This window comes from Thamnophis elegans, chromosome 7 (genome assembly GCF_009769535.1).
Source record: "Thamnophis elegans isolate rThaEle1 chromosome 7, rThaEle1.pri, whole genome shotgun sequence".
NCBI lineage: Eukaryota > Metazoa > Chordata > Lepidosauria > Squamata > Colubridae > Thamnophis > Thamnophis elegans.
Window position 1 is genome coordinate 71,604,737 of NC_045547.1, and position 21,825 is coordinate 71,626,561.

Below are 21,825 nucleotides of genomic sequence, written 5' to 3' on the forward strand. Positions count from 1 at the left end.
GAAGAGGTTCTAAAAAAAATTGAAACCCACCACTGCTTATACCTGTTATCTTGTAGATTCTTGAGAAACTAAATAAATAAATAAAATAAATTTTGAGCCAGCTTTTTCTCTGTATACCACCAGGGTGTGCAAAACTAACCCCCAATTTTGGATTTTCTGTCTTTGACCTCAACAGAAATGTTCTGGCAATTGGTTCTCAACTTCCTAGAATGGGCTGAATAATGGCATCGTATTTTGTACAACTCCACAACAAGGTTTGTCATGTTGTAACTTGGTGGGAAGAGTAAGGCGGGGAAACAGAATTTAATTAGGTAAAGGTTCCCCTCGCACATATGTGCTAGTCGTTCCTGATTCTAGGGGACGGTGCTCATCTCTGTTTCAAAGCTGAAGAGCCAGCGTTGTCTGAAGATGTCTCCGTGGTCATGTGGCCGGCATGACTAAATGCCAAAGGCACATGGAATGCTGTTACCTTCCCATCAAACGTGGACCCTATTTTTCTACTTGCATTTTTATGTGCTTTCAAAGTGCTAGGTTGGCAGAAGCTGGGACAAGTAACGGGAGCTCACTCTGTTATGCGGCACTAGCGATTTGAACCGCTGAACTGCCAACCTTTCTGATCGACAAGCTCAGTCTCTTAGCCACTGAGCCACCATGATCTACGGAAATTAATTAGAAAGCTGTAGTTTATTGAGACACCTTTTTCTAGGAACCGATGTTCATCTTGGACTTTTAAAAAAGGCCCACAATGACAAATATGGATGACAATAAATAGCCAAAAAATGATGACGTCCAAAGGGAGATGAGAATAAAAAGCAGGGGAGAAAAAACACACATTTGAAATGAATATTTGTTAAAGTATTTACTTACGCAATAAAATGGTCATCTGTTAATGTGGGGCAATAGAGCTGAAGGATCTTTCGGAAGTTATTTCTGCTAATAATACCTTCATTTCGAGAATCACATGCTTGCAAAGCTTTGTTAAATTCATTCCAGTACCCTTTCACTTGCTCCGTTAGAACATCTTCTGCCTAGCATAAAATCATTTAAGCAAGGAAGTTCAAATTACAGAGAGTTGTAATATTGCGGAAATTATAAACTCCAATAAATCAAAATTCTCGAGTGACTTTTTAAAAGAAAGCATTTTGTTACTTACAATATTCCATGCTTCGAGGACAGAAGTTGGCTTTTTAGCCTTCTTTGAACTAGTAGCCCATTTTGAATCTGTCTAATTGGATTAAAAAAAAAGTTAAATTAGAATTCTCTCATATTGTTTCCAAAGATCAAGCTCAGAAAGAACATAAAGGTTTTTAAAATCTGCACTACACCACTATGTGGGAAAATTTGTGGTCAATATCAGAGGTGGTTCGCACCGGTTCTGACGAAACTGTCACTAATCAAAGGACTAAGTCATTAAGTCGAGGACTACCTGTATGGCATACCTTTCTTGTGTCTATTGGGTAAAGCAAAAGGTTGATGCATTCAGTAGTAAACTGTTCTGACCCCCCTTCTCCGTCCAGGAACGAAAGCCAAAATCAAACGTAAATAAGAATACTTTTACTCAGTCCAGACTCTCGTTGGCTGCAAGCCCAAAATAAACGAAGAGATAAGCACTCTGGCAGCAAGTCCTACAAACCTAGGCAGCAAATGCAAAACAAACTCTGGCAGCAATCCAACTTGCCAAGTTGATTTCTCTAAATCGTGAACGTTGACTTCTGCAAAAAGGCGTGGCACAAACAGTCTCTTTTATAATCAGGAGAGGATCTCAATGAGCATCAGCAGTTATTCCTGACGCCAAGTAGCCCTTCGATGGCGTGCATCCTGGAACAACTCACAGGTATTGTCTGGATCACTCCCTCTGATCCAAGGCTCCGCCGCCACCTGGTGGCCAACCAGTCCCTCCTCGCCCTGCTCGGAGTCGGCACCCTGTCCAGAGTCCTTCACCTCCTCCAGGGCCGACTCATAAGACTCCTCGCTGTCGGAGTCTGGCAGCAGCTCCAACGGCTTCTGCCGGGCCACACCAGTAAACCATAAGTAAATCAAAACTATCGTAAGAAGTATAGCTTTTTACTTACTATACAATCATAACTGAGCCTAGAATTATGGTCATAAATTATGCCAGTTGTTAAGTGGGTCATTACATGACTGTGTCCTATTTTTATGACTTTTTGGTGGCAGTCATTAAGCAAATGTAGCAGTCATTAACTGAACAACATGGTTGCTAAGCAAATCCATTGTCTGCAATGGGTGTTTTTTCTAGATACTGGAAGTAAACGCCGATCTCCAGCAAAAAACGTTGTAAATTGCAATGTGAATGTGGAACCCTGCAAACAGCCATAAGTGCAGGATGGGTACAAGTGCCCAAAATGAGGTCACATGACCACAGGAGGGGTACAGCTATTGGAACTCTGAATCTGGGTCATAAGTACATTGTTGGGGTCTATCATAATATTGAACAGTCTCTTAAGTGACCAGTTATAAGTCAAAGACTATTAGTAAAGCCTCCTCCAAGTTAGATTGGATTCCTGGAGACCTCACAAATTTGTCCATGTGGTTCTTCTGAGCAGCAGGACAGAAATTGTTTACTATCAACGTAAGGGTGTCCACAGGATAAGAATATAGTTAATAAAATCAAGATGGCAGCCATGACTATGTGATCAAAACTCCACCTGTTTCTTACACAGAGTTTACCACACTCAGTGCAGACATTCCTGCACTGCTGTTTTTCAGGACGCTTAACCTCAACCCTACTTAACTTTTTCAAGATTGATAGTGTGACTTGCTGTTGTCAGCAGACTGACTCTCACAAGTTCAGCTCTTCTGCAACTTCATAGCTCTAAGTTCTCCCCAGCCACAGCATGACTCAGCTTTCAAGAGGAGCCCAAGGAATGGGAGGTGCATGAAGTGTGTGTGTGTGTGTGTGTGTGTGTGTGTGTATGTATGTATACACACACACACAAACACACACACACACACACACATACATACATACATCAGCTAGCCATACCCTTACTGGGATTAAAACCTGTGCTGTATTGCATCTTAGGCAGATGTGTTAACCACTAAGCCACAGAGCTCGACTCCTTATCAGGGTATATATATATATATACACGAAATGCACAGGTACAATATAGGTGGTACCTTGCTCAATAGTAGTAACTGTGAGAGGAATCTTGGGAGGTGCATGAAGTGTGTGTGTATGTATATGTATATGTATATGTATATGTATGTATGTACGTACGTACATACATACATACATACATACATACATACATATATATATATATATATATATATATATACATACACATACACGAAATGCACAGGTACAGTATAAGTGGTACCTTGCTCAACAGTAGTAACTGTGAGAGGGATCTTGGAGACATAGTGGACAACCATTTAAATATGAGCCAGCTGTGTGCTGCAGTTCTAGGCTGCATAAACAGAGGGATAGAACCAAGATCACACGAAGTGTTAATACCACTTTATAATCCCTTGGTAAGGCCACACTTGGAATACTGCATTCAGTTTTGGTTGCCATGATGTAAAAAAGATTTTGAGGCTCTAGAAAGAGTGCAGAAAAGAGCAAGAAAGAGGATTAGGGGACTGGAGGCTAAAACATATGAAGAACGGTTGCAGGAACTGGGTATGTCTAGTTTAATGAAAAGAAGGACTAGGGGAGACATAATAGCAGTGTTCCAATATCTCAGGGGTTGCCACAAAGAAACTGTCAAACTATTTTCCAAGGCATCTGAGGGCAGAACAAGAAGCAATGGGTGGAAACTAATCAAGGAGAGAAATAACTTAGAACTGAGGAGAAATTTCCTGACAGTTAGAACAATTAACAGAACAGCTTGCCTCCAGTTGTTGTGAATGCCCCAACACTGGAAGTATTTAAGAAGATGCTGGATAGCCATTTGTCTGAAACGCTAGGGTTTCCTGCCTAGGCAGGGGGTTGGACTAGAAGACCTCCAAGGTCCCTTCCAACTCTGCTATTGTATTATTGTATACAGTAGTATCTGTTGACAATATATCCCCCGCCCCCAAAGCTTAGAAATAGCTGTTTCTAAATGTTTGCTTCATGCTTTAATCATTTATTCCAGAAAGAAATGTAGATAAGTGATTGGTGATGAAACTTACTACGAAATCTTTTTCAAAGAGGTTTAAAAATTCATTGTAGCTTAGATGTCCAGTATGATCTGGATCAATTATCTTGATTAGTTCTTGGAAATCATCATCACTTATTCGAAACATGATGCAATCTAAAATACGTCGAAGTTCATTTCTTGTAATTTTCCCATCTTGATTCTAAAAACATAAGCAGAGCATTCAACAGTATTAAAAGACAGCATAAAGCCCATAACGTACTTTTCATTTCACAAGTCTACAAAATATTCAATCTGCTTTACTCTACTAATTAAGTTATTTATTTATTTATATTATTATTTAATTTTTCAGATCTAATGTTTATGTAAAGACATTGGCCAAAACTTACATTTTTTTATTTATTTTAAAATCCAGAATGAAAGATGCCTTTGGAAGGAATGCCCATTGTTCACTATCTTGATGCCACTCAGACTGAGAAAACTTTAATTCTCATGTAGCCTTCCCACTCCCACTATACCTCTTGCTTTAGATATGGTGATTACCACAAGTTTATAGAAAATCAAAATAAGAAATCGAAATCAAAGTAAGAAAACACTTTATCTGTCTTCCATAGGAAGAAAAATAGCATTTTTCTGTTACAGTTTATCTCTAATTAACGTTGTCAAGAATCATATGAATTTTCTTACGTTGGTTTAGCATATGGAACAGTGAGAAACTTACTCCCAAAGGGAAATAGCTCAAAATGGACATACATGGGACAGCAAAAGATTGCTTTTCCTTTATTTTAAGTAGCTGCTATCAGGCAATATGTAACTGATTTCATCCATATTGGGAGTCATTGGCATATGTTACCAGATCTTTGAGATCTGTTTTTCAACCTCAGCACCCTTAAGATCTGTGGCTTCAACCCATCAGCATGCTAATTGGGGAATTCTGGAACAACTTCCAGAATTCCACACATCTTCAAACTGACGTTGAGGAACACTGCTTTAGATTACTATATTCAATGGTGGTGAAGATTCTGGTGTTCAGTGATCTGGCGGCAAAGGATGTACTATAGTCTATGTGGTTGGCATCTTCCCTGAAGCTTTCAGGTTAGAGAGATATGGAGTTCAATTCTCGGTAAAATGTTTGAACCCCACAGAAAAGATCCAGCTATAAGTCAACTCCCAATACAGATCAAATCTTTCACATCTTGTAGTCGGTATAACTAAAAACACCGTACATTGTGTTAACAGGATAAAACTAAAGAATTTGAATTTGAATTTATTTGTTATTTATAGGCCGCCCTTTTCCCTGAGGGGACTCAGGGCGGCTTACAGTTCTCCACCCTATCCCAAAATGAGGCTGGAGTTCATATACTACAACCTCATAAGCCTCGGTGGCACAGTGGTTAGAGTGCACTACTGCAGGCTACTTCTGCTGACTGCCGGCTGCCTGCAAATTAGGCAGTTCAAATCTCACCAGGCTCAAGGTTACTCAACCTTCCATCCTTCCGAGGTGAGTAAAATGAGGACCCAAGTTGTTGGGGGCAATAGGCTGACTCTGTAACCGCTTAGAGAGAGCAGCAAAGCACTGTAAAGTGGTATATAAGTCTAAGTGCTATTGCTATAAAAGTGGCATAAGATGTAATGTGACACCTGTATCTTTCTACTCTGAGAGATTAAGCAAAATGGTTTACATATACCATTCTAATGGATCCTAAACAGTTAAGCATTGGTTTTCTCAACAGATTGCTCTTTTTGTTTATTGTTTATTTATTTAATTTATAGCTTGCCTATTATTACTGCAAATAACTCAAGGCAGGGAACATATTCAACACATCGTCCTCCTCCTATTTTCTCCATAACAATAACCCTGTGAAGTGGATTGGGTTGAAAACTGAGTTGAAAGCCAACTGAGTTACTTTGGCCCAGTCATCTCCCCTGCCCTGTCTTTTACATGAGAATCAGCACCACTAGGTACTGTAGACCAAGGAAATCAACTCCATTGGAAGGTCAAAATTAATTTAATTGAAATTAGTTATAATAACAGAACCTTCCAAGTCTGATTATACCGTATCTCTTTTTCTTTTTATAGTGTAGTGGATTAGGAAGCCTCTGCTTGAGCTGCTTTTAAGTATTATCATGTCAACAGTTTCTACATATCTCTATCAAGATCATCTTTCTTACTCTTTATATTGATAGCTCTTCCAATACTTGATGACAGTTTCCAGTCTCCCCAGAACCATCTGTTTTCCAAGCCACCCAATGCCTTCAACTAATATATTTTTCCCCTCATGTCCCTTATTATCTTGGTTGCTCTCCTCTACTTTGTCAATGTCCTGCTTAAAATGGAGTTCATTGAACTAATCGCCATAGTCTAGGTATGGATCTAAGCCATGGAAATTAAGTTATATTTGACTAAATGTATTTAATATAATCAGACAACTTTAATTGTATTAGATAGCCCTTGTGACTAGGTAGGACAGATGTGGAGGAAGCTAACCAACAGACTGAAAGAACACAAGTGAGCAGTCAGATAAGGCGACCTGAAATTGATAACATCACATTGCAATGAACGACATACATTCAATTTCACAGCTACTAAGATTGTTAGCTGAGCAGGTACAAAAATAGCCAAGAAAATGATTGAAGCCTGGGAAACAGGCCCCTTGTCAGCCAACGGGCATGCTGATATATCTCCAGCTTATCAGGTATTTGGACTGAAGATTTGGCAGCACAAGGAACGAACAGACAACACCCCAATTAACAACTAAAAAGCTACACACAATCAGACACCACATAAATACTACACACAGAATAGCCCAAAGTGCATATTCTGTGAGAGAGAAGTTCCTTGAGGATGGACTCCAGCATGAGTCTAAAAGCTTGGAAGACTAAACCTCTAGTCCTGGTGACTGACCCAGATTGGATATTGCAACTAGAAGTGGTATTCTGCCAGTTCGGACCAGTTCGCCCAAATCGGTAATGGAAATCGTGGCTGGCCCCGCCCATCTGCCTCAGGCTCTATGGCATCCCATTTAGGCATATATTTTTTTAGCCAAAGCGCATGCACATAAGGCTGAGTGTATGCACGGATGTGGCACATGCGCTCACATTTGCGAATCAATAGGGAAGGTAAGTATATACCACCCCTGATTGCAACATTATTCTGAAATGTATATTTGCCTTTATTTACAAGGAAAGTTTATTATTTTTTGCTAATGAACTCCTGCTTTTTGGGTTCACAAGAATAATTTAAGATCAATTCAATGCAAAAGTAAAAATGTCTGAAAGATCCCGAACAGAATAACTGTGCAGGAAAGGGGAGAGAGGAGAGGCATCTTATCAATACTCATACTCTGTCAAGCATCAAAAAAGCCTTCTTCAGAGAAGAATAAGCGTCTTGGATATGTCCATGCAGCTTTAAGAGAATTCGATCACCTGACAAGGCTTCATCCAATTTTCTGCTTCTGTAAGGAAAATATGAATTGAGTTCTGTTGCGTGATGTGGCGGCACATTTCAAGATGGAGAAAACTTTAAACCTGAGTTAATATCACTAGGAATGAACTCATGTGTCAGGCTTCAAAAATTAAGAAACACTCATTGAGACTCTTCTAATCAGGTTTCTTTATTGTTCCTCAAATATAGATAGAATTCTTGCCAATTTAAAGCAGGGTAGATGCACCATGAAACATGTACTTTGGGAACTATTAGCGAAGAGTCACCATCTTCATCTTCTTCCTCTCACACAAACTATCAAAACTGTGTTCTCTCTTGCTCCTCTGGAATGTATTCCCTCCCTCCTGGGAATCTGGATAACAGTTCATCACGAATGCTGTGCATTTTCCTGTTTTAGGAAATAAACCAGTGAACCCCCTCTCTGAGTCCAAAAGAAATGAAAAGCTGCAGTCCTAAGCAGAAGCCCACAGGTCTACTGTAGCTGCCCAAAAGGTCAGAGAAATCTTAGGCTGGGTCAAGAGAAGTATAACCAGTGGTGGGATTCAAATAATTTAACAACCGGTTCTCTGCCCTAATGACCAACTGGGTAGGTGGGGCTCGGTGGTCATGTGACTGGGTGGGCGTAGCGAACTCAACATCACTCAGGTCAATGGGCGCTTTGTCTTAGCTGTTACAATGTAATAAGGGTTAACAGGAGAGGCAGTTTCTGTAAGCAGGGCAATAAAGATTAGGCTAGAAACAACACCAGGATGTTTTCTTCCTGCCTTCCTTACAGGATTAGCCCTGTAAAGTGGGGAAAAAATCAAAAGGAGAATTTGAAACCCACCGCTGTTCTGCTCCATTAAACCATCCTTCCAAGCAGTCTCCCTGTTTTCTTTCTCCCCACTTGGAACTGAACTAAGATGGACATTTCTTCCAACAGTCTTGTGGGGTCTAAATCTTATAAAAAGGAACTTAGTATGTTTAACTTAAAGAAGAGAAGGCTGAGGGGAGACATGTTAGCCATCTTTCAATTTTTGAAGGGTTCTTATAGAGAAGTAGTAACTTGTAGTAACTTCAGTGCTCAAAAGCTAGGGCCCAAGACCCAATTAATGTAAGCTCTATAGAATGAAATCCGGGTGGGTGGGTGGGTGGGTGGGTGGGTGGGAGGGAAGGAAGGAAGGAAGGAAGGAAGGAAGGAAGGAGAGATTGGGAGGAGAAAAAGGGCTGTTCTTTCAGGTTAACCCCCAACCCTGCAATGATATCTTGTATATTAAATCTATAATCAGTGCAAAGCCTTGGTGCAAAACATTTGCACACAAAGAAGGATCAACAGATGGAGATTGCATAAGGACTTCTTAAATGTCTCATTCTCTCCCTCCCCCATCTACCATACAATATGCTACAATTTAGAATATCTGTCAAACTCTTATGAGACTTAATGAAAGACAAAAGCAAATCTCCATATTCCAATCTCTTTTAGTAACTCCAGGTTTTCTAAACCATGTGAAATTTCTCAGTAGATTATTAGAGATTTTTCAAGAATATGAGTGATGATACAGATCTTTTCTTCCAGGGTAACTCAGTTAGTCCCCAACTTACTTCTTCCTTTGCAATAAGCAGTTCAGGGTTAGGTTCTAGCTGGCATTACTGCCAGTTTGCTCGTGGGCGCACTGCATACGAGCTGTGCGCGCATGCACAGTTCAATAAAAATTGTTCTGCATATGCGAAAGACTCAAAAACAAGATGGCGGGGGTGGCTGCAGCAACCAGGGAACCGGTTCGGAGGCATGGCCAGTCTGGGTCGCTGCCGGTTCTGCAACCCAGGCCAGCATACCACTACTGGTTTTGGCCGAACCGGGCTGAACTGGTAGGAACCCACCTTTGAAGCAGTTGCAGTTTAGGATATAATTCACATGGGGAGGCAAAGTCATCTTCATCCCAGCTAATGTTCTTTTTTAAAAACATTTAAACACATCAACAAAAACATACATATACCGTATTTTTTGGAGTATAAGATGCACCAGAGTATAAGACACACCAAGGTTTTGAAGAGGTAAATTAAAAAAAAGTTTTTGCACCCTGCAAACCTCCGAAAAATGGCCCATTTTTCACTAAAACGGACCCATTTTTTTTTCCAAAAAAAGGGCATGAATAGACTTTAGGAGGTTTGTAGAGTGTTCCTGGATGGGGGGGCACAAATGAGCAAAAAACAGCCTGCTTTTCATGAAAATGTGCCCTTTTTTGACAAAAAAGGGCATTAGGAAGTCTATAAAGTGCTCCTGGTGCTAGGGAGAAAAATTGAGCAAAAACAGCCCGTTTTTTTGCTCATTTCTATCCTCCCCAGCACCAGGAGCTCTCTGAACGCCTCCTACAAGCTATGCAAGGCCATTTTGGTGAAGGGGGGGGGGGGTTCCAGGAGGCAGAAACTGCTGTATTCAGTGTATAAGACGCACCCAGATTTTCATCCTCTTTTTTGAGGGAAAAAGGTACGTCTTATACTCTGAAAAATATGGTAACTTACAAACAACACCGGAACTGAGCGTTCCTTCTCACAACAGATATCTCTCAGTGTATCTTTACAGTTATTGTTTCCCCTTCCATACATTGTAATTTTACATTTGTGATCACCTTGTCTTTTACTCCTTTGATTAGTTGTTTGTGTTTAGTCATTTGTATCAGGCTATCATATTCCCTTTGTTATAATGTATTTCTTTTTCTTACATTCATATATCCTAGATTATTCTTCCTACCCTCTTATCGCTGTATCCTAATTCTTCTACTATACATTTTATATTTTCCGGTTTCTTATTTCTATCATCTAACTATTTGTACCATTTTCCCCAAACTAGATAGTATTATGATTCCTCCTTTCCATTGTGGGAAGTTATCATCCAGCCCTCTTCCAGAAAAATGAAATATCCTAGGAAATATTGAAAAGGCAGAATATTTCTCTGGATATGATGTTTTAAAAGACAGAATAGCTGCCTGTAGCTTCCTGCCCATTCCCACTGTTAATGGGCCATTAAGGCCAAACTAGTCTACTTTTGGATGTTTAGATGTTTAGATGTTTATTAACATTTGTAGGCCGCCCTTTTCCCTGAGGGGACTCAGGGCGGCTCACATAAAATCAGGAAGGGGGAATACAAACAATGACGTAGACACATATAATAAAAGTAATAAGCAACATACATTCATCATTCGGGAGGGGCGGCTATCCTTGTCCCCAGGACTGACGGGCTAGCCAGTTCTTAAGGGCTGTGCGGAAGGCCTGGACGGTGGTGAGGGTACGAATCTCCACGGGGAGCTCATTCCAAAGGGTCGGGGCTACTACTGAGAAGGCCCTCCTCCTTGTAGTTGCCAGCCGGCACTGGCTGGCCGATGGAATACGGAGGAGGCCCAATCTATGAGATCTAATTGGTCGCAGGGAGGTAATTGGCAGAAGGCGGTCTCTCAAGTATCCAGATCCACTACCATGCAGGGCTTTATGGGTGACTAATAGCACCTTGAAGCGCATCCGGAGATCGACAGGTAGCCAGCGCAGCTCGCGGAGGATAGGTGTTATGTGGGTGAACCGAGGTGCACCCACAATCGCTCGCGCGGCCGCGTTCTGTACTAGCTGAAGTCGCCGGATGCTCTTCAAGGGCAGCCCCATGTAGAGCACATTGCAGTATTCCAGCCTAGAGATCACAAGGGCCCGAGTGACTGTTGTGAGAGCCTCCCGATTCAGGTAGGGTCGCAACTGGCGCACCAGGCGAACCTGGGCGAATGCCCCCCTGGTCACAGCCGTCAGGTGGTGGTCAAACGATAGCTGTGGATCCAGGAGGACTCCCAAGTTGCGAACCCTCTCTGAGGGGTATAAAATTTGACCCCCCAGCCTGAGTGATGGAATATTGGTCGAATCTTTGGGAGGGAAGCACAACAGCCACTCGGTCTTTTCTGGGTTGAGCACAAGCTTGTTAACCCTCATCCAGTCCATAACGGCCTCAAGGCCTCGGTTCATCACGTCTGCCGCTTCATTGAGTTGGCACGGGGCGGACAGATACAACTGGGTATCGTCCGCATATTGATGGTATCTGATCCCGTGCCTGCGGATGATCTCTCCCAGCGGTTTCATGTAGATGTTGAATAGTAGGGGGGATAAGACCGAGCCCTGAGGCACCCCATATGTTAGGGGCCTAGGGGACGATCTCTGCCCCCCCACTAACACCGACTGCGACCTGTCCGAGAGGTAGGAGGAGAACCACCGCAACACGGTGCCTCCCACTCCCACCTCCCGCAGTCGTCGCAGAAGGATACCATGGTCGATGGTATCGAAAGCCGCTGAGAGGTCAAGGAGGACCAGGATGGAGGAATGTCCTCCATCTCTGGCTCTCCAGAGATCATCGGTCAATGCGACCAAAGCGGTTTCTGTGCTGTAACCGGGTCTGAAGCCTGACTGGAAGGGGTCGAGATAGTTTGCTTCCTCCAAGGACCGTTGGAGCTGGAAGGCCACCACCTTCTCAACAACCTTCCCAAGGAAGGGAAGGTTAGAGACTGGGCGATAGTTATTAAGAACAGCTGGATCCAGAGATGGTTTCTTTAGGAGGGGTCTCACCACCGCCGCTTTCAGTGCGGCGGGGAAGTTCCCCTCCCGAAGAGAGGCGGTAACAACCGCCTGGATCCAGCCTCGTGTCACCTCACTGCTGTTAGTAACCAGCCATGAGGGACACGGGTCCAGTACGCAGGTGGAGGCACTTACAGCCCTCATGGCCTTGTCCACATCCCCGGGGGTAACATCCTGAAACTCAACCCAGAGATGTTCTACTTGATCCTCTTGTGCCTCGGCTGGAACTGCGGGGATGGAGTCCAAGTCCGACCGAAACCGAGCAATTTTGTCCGCTAAGAATTGGGCATAATCCTCAGCTCTGCCCTGCAAGGGTTCCCCCGCTTCCCTTTTATTTAGTAGGGAGCGGGTTATCTTAAACAGGGCGGCTGGGCGGGACTCAGCGGACGCAACCAAGGTGGCTATGTGAGATCTTTTCGCTGCCCTAAGTGCCCTGGTGTATTCCTTGGTGCAGGTGGTTACCATTGCTCGGTTCGATTCGGACTTATCGGACCTCCATCGGTGCTCTAGGCATCTCCTCCGGCGCTTCATCTCCCGGAGTTCCTCGGTGAACCAAGGAGGTCTCCAGGATCCGCCGCCTCGGAGGGGCCGTAGTGGCGCAATCCGGTCGAGGGCCTCCGATGCTGCCGAGTGCCAAGCAGCAACCAGAGTCTCTACCGGACTGTGGGCGAAAGTATCAGGAATGACCCCAAGCTCCGTCTGGAACCTTAACGGTTCCATAAGTCGCCTGGGGCGGAACCACCTGGTCGGTTCCTCCTCCCTACAGTGGGGGTTTGGTCTCCGGAAGTCGAGCCTCAGTAGGCAGTGGTCTGACCACGACAGGGGTATGATGTCGTTACCCCTCAGACCAAGATCACAAATCCACTGCTCCGAGAGGAATACGAGGTCGAGCATGTGACCCGCCGAATGGGTTGGGCCCCGAATTACTTGGGTCAAGCCCATGGCTGTCATGGAAGCCATGAACTCCTGCGCCCCATCAGAGTTTTCACCGAGCGACGGCAAATTAAAGTCCCCCAGGACCATCAATCTAGGGAACTCAATTGCCAGTTCGGCTACCGACTCGAGGAGCAAGGGGAGGGCTGCTGCAACGCTGTTGGGAGGCAGGTACGTTAACAGCAGACCCACTTGACCCTTGAGGTCCAACTTTATCAGCAGAGACTCACACCCGACAAGCTCCGGAGCAGGGACCCTACGAGGAACTAACGACTCCCGGATAACAATGGCCACACCCCACCCCTTCCCTGGGCTCTCGGCTGGTGTAGCACCTGAAATCCTTCTGGGCACAGCTCTACAAGGGGGACTCCTCCCTCTGGGCCCAGCCAGGTTTCAGTAATACATGCCAGGTCTGCCCTCTCGTCTAAAATTAAGTCCCGGACGAGAGGAGCTTTATGTACCACAGACCTGGCATTTAGCGACAGCAGCCTGAGTCCAGGGTCCTGATTACTTGCGCCATCTGGTCTCGGAGTGGGACTCATAGGGCCGGAAGGAGGGATCTCTGTAATGTAGCGAACCCTCCTTCCCCGGTAATGGCCTGCCCTAAAGTCCCCGCCGCTTTTACATAATAAAGACTTCTCCACTGCAGCTGCAGGGGGAAGGGATTAAGGAACTTTACTCAACTGACCACATGGCATCTGAGAACTCATCCATACCTGGATTCAAAACACAGCCTAGAGAGTAGCCCCTGCATGGCCCCATGGGAGTTTGACAACCAATCAGAATACATTTCTTACACAGGAACAGGAAACAGAGAGGTGGGACTAAACAGGATATAAAAAGCCTAGCAAGCCCCTCCTTCAGCCCTTCTCTTCTTCTCCACCAACATTGAAGCATGTGATCACCTTTTCTGTTCAGGGCTCAAGCCATGTGGCCCTGTCCACCAATAAACCATCTTTCCAAGCAGCCTCCATGTCTCCAGTGTCTTTTTCCCCACTTGGAGCTGAACCCAGAAGGACATTTCTTTCATCACCTTCAACTTCCTTAGTCAATTTGTCCATCTCCACGCATTCGAAGATCTTCCTTCCTTCCAGTTAATATTCTATACTGTGTGAGTATATGTTCTCCTAATACTGTATATACCAAATAACACTTTGCAATATGCAAGTATTCTACAATAAAATATGTAGTGTGGGAAGACGATGAGGGTTTTTTTTTTCCTTTTAATCTGCAAGTTTATAATAGTGAACCTTCAAAGCTCACTGCAGCAAAGGAGTCCAAGAGCAAAATAAAGAAAAAAATTATTCCACGTCAACGCTTGGATCGTTTTGGAGATCACATTTTAGATTTATTGTCCAAGAAGATTGAAGAATGTTTCTCTCTATATATAGAATGAGAGCATTCTGCGATCTGTAACACCCACGTACATGATTCACAAAGCTGGAATTGCTGTTATGTTTTTTTGTTTTATTTATTATATTTATTTGCCATCCCTCTCGTTTCAAAGAGACTCTGGGCGGCTTACAGCATTAAAAGTATTGAAATCATAAAAGTTAAATATTTCTAAAACAATAAAAATGGATGCTACCATCAAAAATTGAATTATAGTTAATAATGGGGAGGGAGGGTGTAGAATGAGAATTACCTCTCAATCCAGAGGTCTTCAGACTTGGCACTTTTAAGACTTGTGGACTTCAACTTCCAGAATTCTCCAACTGGCAAGCTGGCTGGAGAATTCTGGGAGTTGAAGTCCACAAGCCTTAAAGTTGCCCGCCCACCCACCCGCCCTGGGTCTAGGCACACTTCCTCCTCTGCCAGCACAGGTGGGGTGGACCAGTCCCAGTGGAATAAGATGGTTCCTCATGTAACCTGGATCCATGCTATGAAGGGCTTTAAAGGTAATGTCCCAGAAGTGGTATTCAGCTGGTTCGGACCGGTCCACCAGTAGCGGAAATCGCGGGTGGGCCCATCCACCCACCCGCCCCGGGTCTATGATGTCCTATTTAGACACATTTGTGAGGCCAGGAGCATGCACAGTAGGTACACACACAAGCAAAGCGCATGCGCGGAAAGCCGGGCACATGCACCCGCTTCACAGCAAACCAGTATTAATGAAATGTGCAACCCAAGGCTGTAATGACCAACACTTTGAATTGCACCTGGAAGCAAACCGGCAGTCATTGCAGTTTGTGGAGCAGGGATGGAGCCTGGGCCACCCTAGGTAGTCACCGCCAAGAAAACGTGCCACTGCACTGCGCACCAGTTGAAACTTCCAAGTGCTTTTCAAGGGTAGTAGCCCCATGTGAGCACATTGTGGCCCAGACATGACATGGCCAAGGCTTCAATGATTAGGGCTCCCGATCCAGGAAAGGCCACAACTGGCACACAACACGAAGTTGTGCAAAGGCTCTCCTATCTGTGACTCATGGCTATGACTTGCCCTTCGAGTAGGAGTTGTGAGTCCAGAACCCCCAAGTGCAGACTGGGTCTGTCTGGGATAGTGTACTAAGTTGGTTAAAGTATCCCGGATCTTGAAATCCCATGCACCCAAAGCCATTCAGTCTTGCCAGAGTTCACCTGAAGCCTGTTGTTCCTATCCAAACCCACATAGCCTTCAGGCACCACGAGAGCAGTGGTGGGATCCAGCCAGTTTAGACAGGTTCGGGCGAACTAGTAGTGGAGACCGGCGGGTCGGCCCGCACTCCTGCCCTGGTGCTATGCCATCCTATTTAGCCATGTTTTCTAAGCCATATGCATGCGTGCAAGCTACGTGCACGAGCAAAACACATGCACAGAAGCCCACATGCATGCTGGAAGGCGCACATGTGCTCAAAATTTTGGTGTGCGACAAACTGGTGGTAAAATTATGTGAAACCTACTTCTGCACAAGAGGGAAGCAACAGCATCACTTAGATCCCCATAGGAGTAGATATAAAATTGAGTATCATCAACATAGTGATGATATCTCAGGCCCTGATGGCGAATGGTCTCACCCAGTGGTTTCATGTAAAAATGAGTGGAGAAAGTACCGAGCCCTGCAGCATGCTACAAAGGAACAGCCATGGGCTGTACTTCTCACTCCCTATCGATATCAATTGGGATCGGCTTTGGAGAAAGGAATCAAACCAGCACAAGTCTTCACTGCTCAGCCGCAAACTCCCAGCCAACCCAAAAGGATACTATGGTCAATGGTATCAAAGGCTACTGAGAGATCAAGGATAGTTGAACTACAACTATCCCACTCTCACAAGAGATCATCGACAAGTGCGACCAATGCTGTTTCTACCCCATAACAGGGCCTGAATCATGACTGGAAGGGATCCAGGTAATCTGTTTCAGCCAGGGCCCTCTGAAGCTACCAGGCAACCACCTTTTCTACCACCTTCCCTAAGAAGGGAAGGTGGGAAACTGGATGAAAGTTGTTCAGGTAAGTAGGATCAAGTGACTTTTGTTTTGAAGGAGAGGCAGAGGTGGGTTCCTATCAGTTTGCACCTATTCGGTAGAACGGGTTCGTCAAATCTACCAAACCGGTTAGAAGAGGTTCCACCAGTGGACCCGGAAAGCAGGCCACACCTACAGAAGAGGTTCCAAATTTTTTTGAAACCCACCACTGGTCCTTGGTTATGATTATTCTACAGTATCATGCTCATATTTATAAAACTCAGTGCCTCTGTGAAAGGTAAGGATGACTACTGCGTTTGTGGTGCAATCAAAACATTGCGTGTGTTGAAGTTGTTTTAACGCAAACCAAAGATGCCTCTTAAAAAAAAGTTCACATCATATTCTTATGCATGCCAGTGCTGCGTGTGAGGTAATTTAAGGTGGTTCTGACAAGTGTCGTCGGCATCTTCATATCCGGTCACATGGGCGGCAAGCCACTCCCATCCGGTCACATGGGTGGCAAGCCACTCCCACAAAGGAGGCCACACCCACAGAGTAGGTTCAAACAATTTTTGAAACCCACCACTGAGGAGGGGGCAATCCACGGCCCCAGAGCCTCTTTTCTCACAATGAGAAATTTATCGCTGAATCCACCAGACCAGCTACTCACCATCCTGGAGTCCTTCACCAACCAGGTGGGATAAGGAACTAATTGAATTGAATTCTGGCAGTTGGTGCACACATCAAAAAGTCACCAAGATTGAGAAACATTAGGTGAAATATTTTCTAGGTTTTTTTTAAGCTGCTTTTCATAGGATTTAAACCCACCATCTTCAGTGTTCCTCTGTGTACATATAAGGGTGAAAACTGGTCCAGAGGATCATTGCAGGAATCATAGAAATAAATGGAATCTATAAGCAGAACTTCTCTCCTACCTGTGATGTTTCCTTTTAGAAGACGCTTGGCCACTATCAAACACCAAAGGATCTTGGAATTTACTTAGAAACTTCTCCCAAGCCATATTTTTGGATAATCTTATTCCAAATCTGAACAACAAAACAGTATATTTATATTTTTAATACTATGGCTTTCTTATACATCTGGGGTATTCACCAGTATAACTGAGACCATTTCTCTGAGCTCAGGAAAACTTGGAGCAATTGGTCTGGTCCACCCCAAAAAAATTATACAGTATTTTTCTTCTGTACATATCTCCCATCAAATACAAAATAATATAAATTATAAACTTTTAGTTTCTGGTGAAGAGGACAAATCTCCAAATATACACTATTTAATGGGTTTAATCTTACAGCTCAACAGTTTCCAGCAATGGAATTAGAACAACGATAACTGATACTTTACACAATAATCAATGTTATCCTTAGGAATATACAGATAATTTCAAGCAATTTTACAATGGAATATATGCTGAATGCATTGTGAACAATACAACATTTTACAATATCAAACATCTAGCAGAAGCAGCTATAAAATGTTGACACATAAATATTTTAGTAACTCAATAAAATTACAAATAGTTTCTTACCATCTCATACAAAAGGGAAAATATGTCTGTGTGTGTGTGTGTGTGTGTGTGTGTGTGTATGTATGTATGTATGTATGTATGTATGTATGTATATGTGTGTATATATTATTTATCAGCACAAATACAACAAATGTAACAAAGGCAACAGTAAAAATATTGGGTTTCTGTCGTGATGGACTCTTGTGACGAGCCGATAGACAGATAATGAAAGCAGTTAGCTTCCTCCCATAATTGGGGCATACCAGGGGTTGTGACACAATATATATGTGTGTGTGTGTGTGTGTATTGTGTCACAACCCCTGGTTGTATTGTGGTTATATTGTGTCACAACCCCTGGTTATATTAAAGCCGTCTCCCACATATTCAGTACAAAATTTATTTTAAATCCTTCTAACAATGAATCTTTAATCTAGGGAAAGTCACTTGTTTGTTTCATTTCTGCATCACATCTTTGTCTCTATATTCATAATGCTGCAGCTTTAACATTAGCATATCTGTGCAATATCAGCTTAATAGATGTGGCAGCTCAAAACTTGGACTTCCCTCTTTATAGCATTATTAGAAAGGTTTTGCTCTTCCTCTTAAAAGGTAAAGGTTCCCCTTGCACATACGTGCTAGTTGTTCCCAACTCTAGGGGGAACTGCTCATCTCCATTTCTAAGCTGAACAGCCAGCGCTGTCCGAAGACATCCCTGTGGTCATGTGGCCGGCATGACTAAATGCCAAAGGCACACAGAACACTGTTACCTTCCCCCCCAAGGTGGTCCCTATTTTTCTACTTGCATGATTTCGAACTGATAGGTTGGCAGAAACTGGGACAAGTATCGGGAGCTCACTCCGTTACATGGTGCTAGGGATTTGAACCGCCGAACTGTCTGAGAATCACTGCATACATAAAGGCCTAGGAGAAAAGTTCCTTCTGGAAAGCTATAAGCAATGACTATCCCAGTTACGTGCTTACATCTAACTTTAAAAATAAATAAATGGAAGAACTTGGTTAAATTAATTTCCTAGATCAGGAAAAAGACAATTTCTATATTTATGATTGATTGGAAATTCTTTGTAGGAAGTTAGCACCCACCCCTCTCCTGGAAAAATGAAATATTTTAGGAAATATTAAAAGGGGAGAATATTTCTCCTGAAAGGGAGGCAGAAACTCACCCCACCCACCTTTGTCAATGGGCCATTAAGGCCTGAGCTGGTCTATTCTACATAACAAAGATCCACCTCCTTCAGGAAGAGCCATAATAGGAATCCCAAAGCCCTTTCATTACATCATCACCCAGCAAAGGCTCAACCAAGCCTGGGACTTAGGCCAGCCTGCAGAGCTGCCCCTGCATGGCCCCATGGGAGTCTGACAACCAATCAGAATGCAAGCTCAAATTCAGAAGCCCAGAGAGGGCATAAAACCAGGGCACTCTCAGCATCTCTTCCCTTTTTCCCCAGGACCTCAAACCACGTGGTCCTGCCCATCATCAATAAATCTTCTCTCCAAGCAACTTCCATGAATCCAGTGTCTTTTTCCCCACTTGGAACTGAACCCAGAAGGACATTTCTTCCAACCCCCTTATAGACATTTTGCGTGAAACTGAAAAAAATGCACTTAAGACGTTGTTTCAATGATCGGGGGGGAAATGAATCATAGAAAAAAGTAACTTTTTTTCTAGTCATACACTAAGAGATAATTTTGTAATCATCCTTGCATTTGCTGGCAAGGAAATCTGAAGCTTCTATTTCCTTTTATCCCTTCTCACTCGACTTGTCATTTTTTTTCTTGTCTCTTTCTGTCTTTGTTTTCTCCATTTTGTATTACGTTTTTTATGTTCCCTTTAAAGCTTTTAATAAAGTTTATTAAATAAAGACGTTTCAAAGCATTGTTTTTTTGGGGGGGGGAAATAAGAGTGGGGCATGCTTTAAAAATGGCTTAAAGAAATTCTCCCTGCTATTCATTAAGTTGTATGGGGGATTTTTTTTTACAGGATTCTGAAAAACTTGTGGCTATTTTAAACAGCACTGCCCCCTTACAGCAACGGTATCTTTTTTTCAGGTCCACACAAAAGCTTGAAAGCTTTTGCTTAGTAATAGAAAGCTTCAAAGCACCTCTTTCAAATCCTTTCCAAAGAGTGCACTGTCCTATTTTCTATGTGTCTCCTTAGAAGCAAGCTCTACTGATTTGCTTCAGATAATAAACACAGCAATCATTTCCCATTAGATGACTTTCCATTTTCTTCAACAAACATCTACCCGTTCCATGCAGAGTGGTTTATCAAAATCATATGGAGCTTCTTGCAGGAAAAAAAAACACCTCCAAATATGATTCTGGCTTGGAGTGAGATGATGAATGTTTATATATTATAAATTATCGTGCTACTAGGCATACCCAAATATCACAATAGTACCATAAATTGGTCAAACAGAGCAAAACATATGACTACGTCTCTAAGCTGAATATGCTATATTATGAATACAACTTTCAGGAGGGTAATAAATTCACACAGGGTTGGGTTGGTTTGAAAGCAAAATAGCAGTTGACTTACCTATTCATTAATTCTTGGAAGACATCTTGCTGTATTGGAAATATAAATGTGCTAAGAACTGATTTTAAATATTCCAAAGAAACAAATCCACTTCGACCGACATCATATGCTCTGAAGGCCTTTACAACATCCTCATAGACTGAACGCAACTGTAAAGAATAGATTTACAGTTCATAGTTTTACTCATAAAATATTGAGCTGAAGATATATTGCTGCTATTATAACAATTCCTTCCAAACAGGAGTGGGTTCCTACCGGCTGAACAACCGGTTTGCTTTCTGCGCATGCACACGGGCTTGTCTGAGCCACACTCTGGAAAAGCCAAACTTCCGGGTTCTCGTGTTCATGCGTGCCCGACGATCAGCTGGCCAGCACGCATGCGCAGCGTGACCCGTCAAAACCACGCTCGACTAAACCGCGCCCGACTAAACCGCGTCGTTGACGTCATCAACAGGGTGACAACAGCCAGCGCGGAGAAAGAAAGGCTCTTTAAATAGCGCTTTGAAAGCAAGCCGATTCAACTTAAGGTAAGGGTTAGCTTTAGGGTTAGCTTTAGGGTTAGCTTTAGGGTTAGCTTTAGGGTTAGGTTAAGGGTTAGGGTTAGGTTAAGGGTTAGGTTTAGGGTTAGGTTAAGGGTTAGGATTAGGTTTAGGGTTAGGTTAAGGGTTAGGTTTAGGGTTAGGTTTAGGGTTAGGTTAGGGGGGTTAGGTTTAGGTGTTAATTTTAGGTTTAGGGTTTACAGAATGCTTCTGTCTCCGCGCTGTTGTCGCCCTGTTGATGACGTCATCGACACGGTTTAGTCGGGCACGGTTTAGTCAAGCGCAGTTTTGTCGGTGAACCCATGCGCAGGTCAGTTTTTGTCACTGCCACCTGCACAGAGGGATCGTGCTCAGGAAAAGCCAAACTTTGGGTTCTGGCATGCATGTGCGAGTCAACAATCACCTGGCTGGCACCCATGCGCACACCATTCGACACTGCTGTGCACACGAAGGGCAGCTGATTGTCACACGTGCGTGCAAGCCAGAAACCTAGAAGACAAACAGGCAAGGCTGTGCGTGCCGGGTGACATGGCTTCCTGTGCCGCTTTGGGCACGCATGCCACAAGTTCTCCATCACAGACTTATATTATTCCAGTCAAATAGGAGTCCAGTGCTTTCTTGAAAACCTCCAGAGATGGAGCACCCACAACTCCCGGAGGCAAGATAGATCATTGATTAACCGTTCACAGTAGGGCTCCTATTTTGAGCAAGGATTGGACTAGAAGATCTCTGAGGTCCCTTCCAGCCAGGGGTGGGTT

At 43.5% G+C, this 21,825-nt stretch overlaps 1 protein-coding gene across 1 annotated transcript in view; it reads right to left on the reverse strand.

The window, feature by feature from the left end:
- EFCAB6 (EF-hand calcium binding domain 6) overlaps positions 1-21,825 on the reverse strand; it is a 144,411-nt gene that overhangs the window by 86,389 nt on the left and 36,197 nt on the right. Inside the window, exons 8-13 of the mRNA XM_032222120.1 lie at positions 20,529-20,677; positions 17,382-17,492; positions 7,447-7,558; positions 4,138-4,305; positions 1,154-1,225; positions 868-1,028 (exon numbers count right to left, since the gene is read on the reverse strand). Of these exons, the coding sequence (XP_032078011.1) occupies positions 868-1,028; positions 1,154-1,225; positions 4,138-4,305; positions 7,447-7,558; positions 17,382-17,492; positions 20,529-20,677 (773 nt within the window). The remainder of the gene's footprint in view (positions 1-867; positions 1,029-1,153; positions 1,226-4,137; positions 4,306-7,446; positions 7,559-17,381; positions 17,493-20,528; positions 20,678-21,825) is intronic.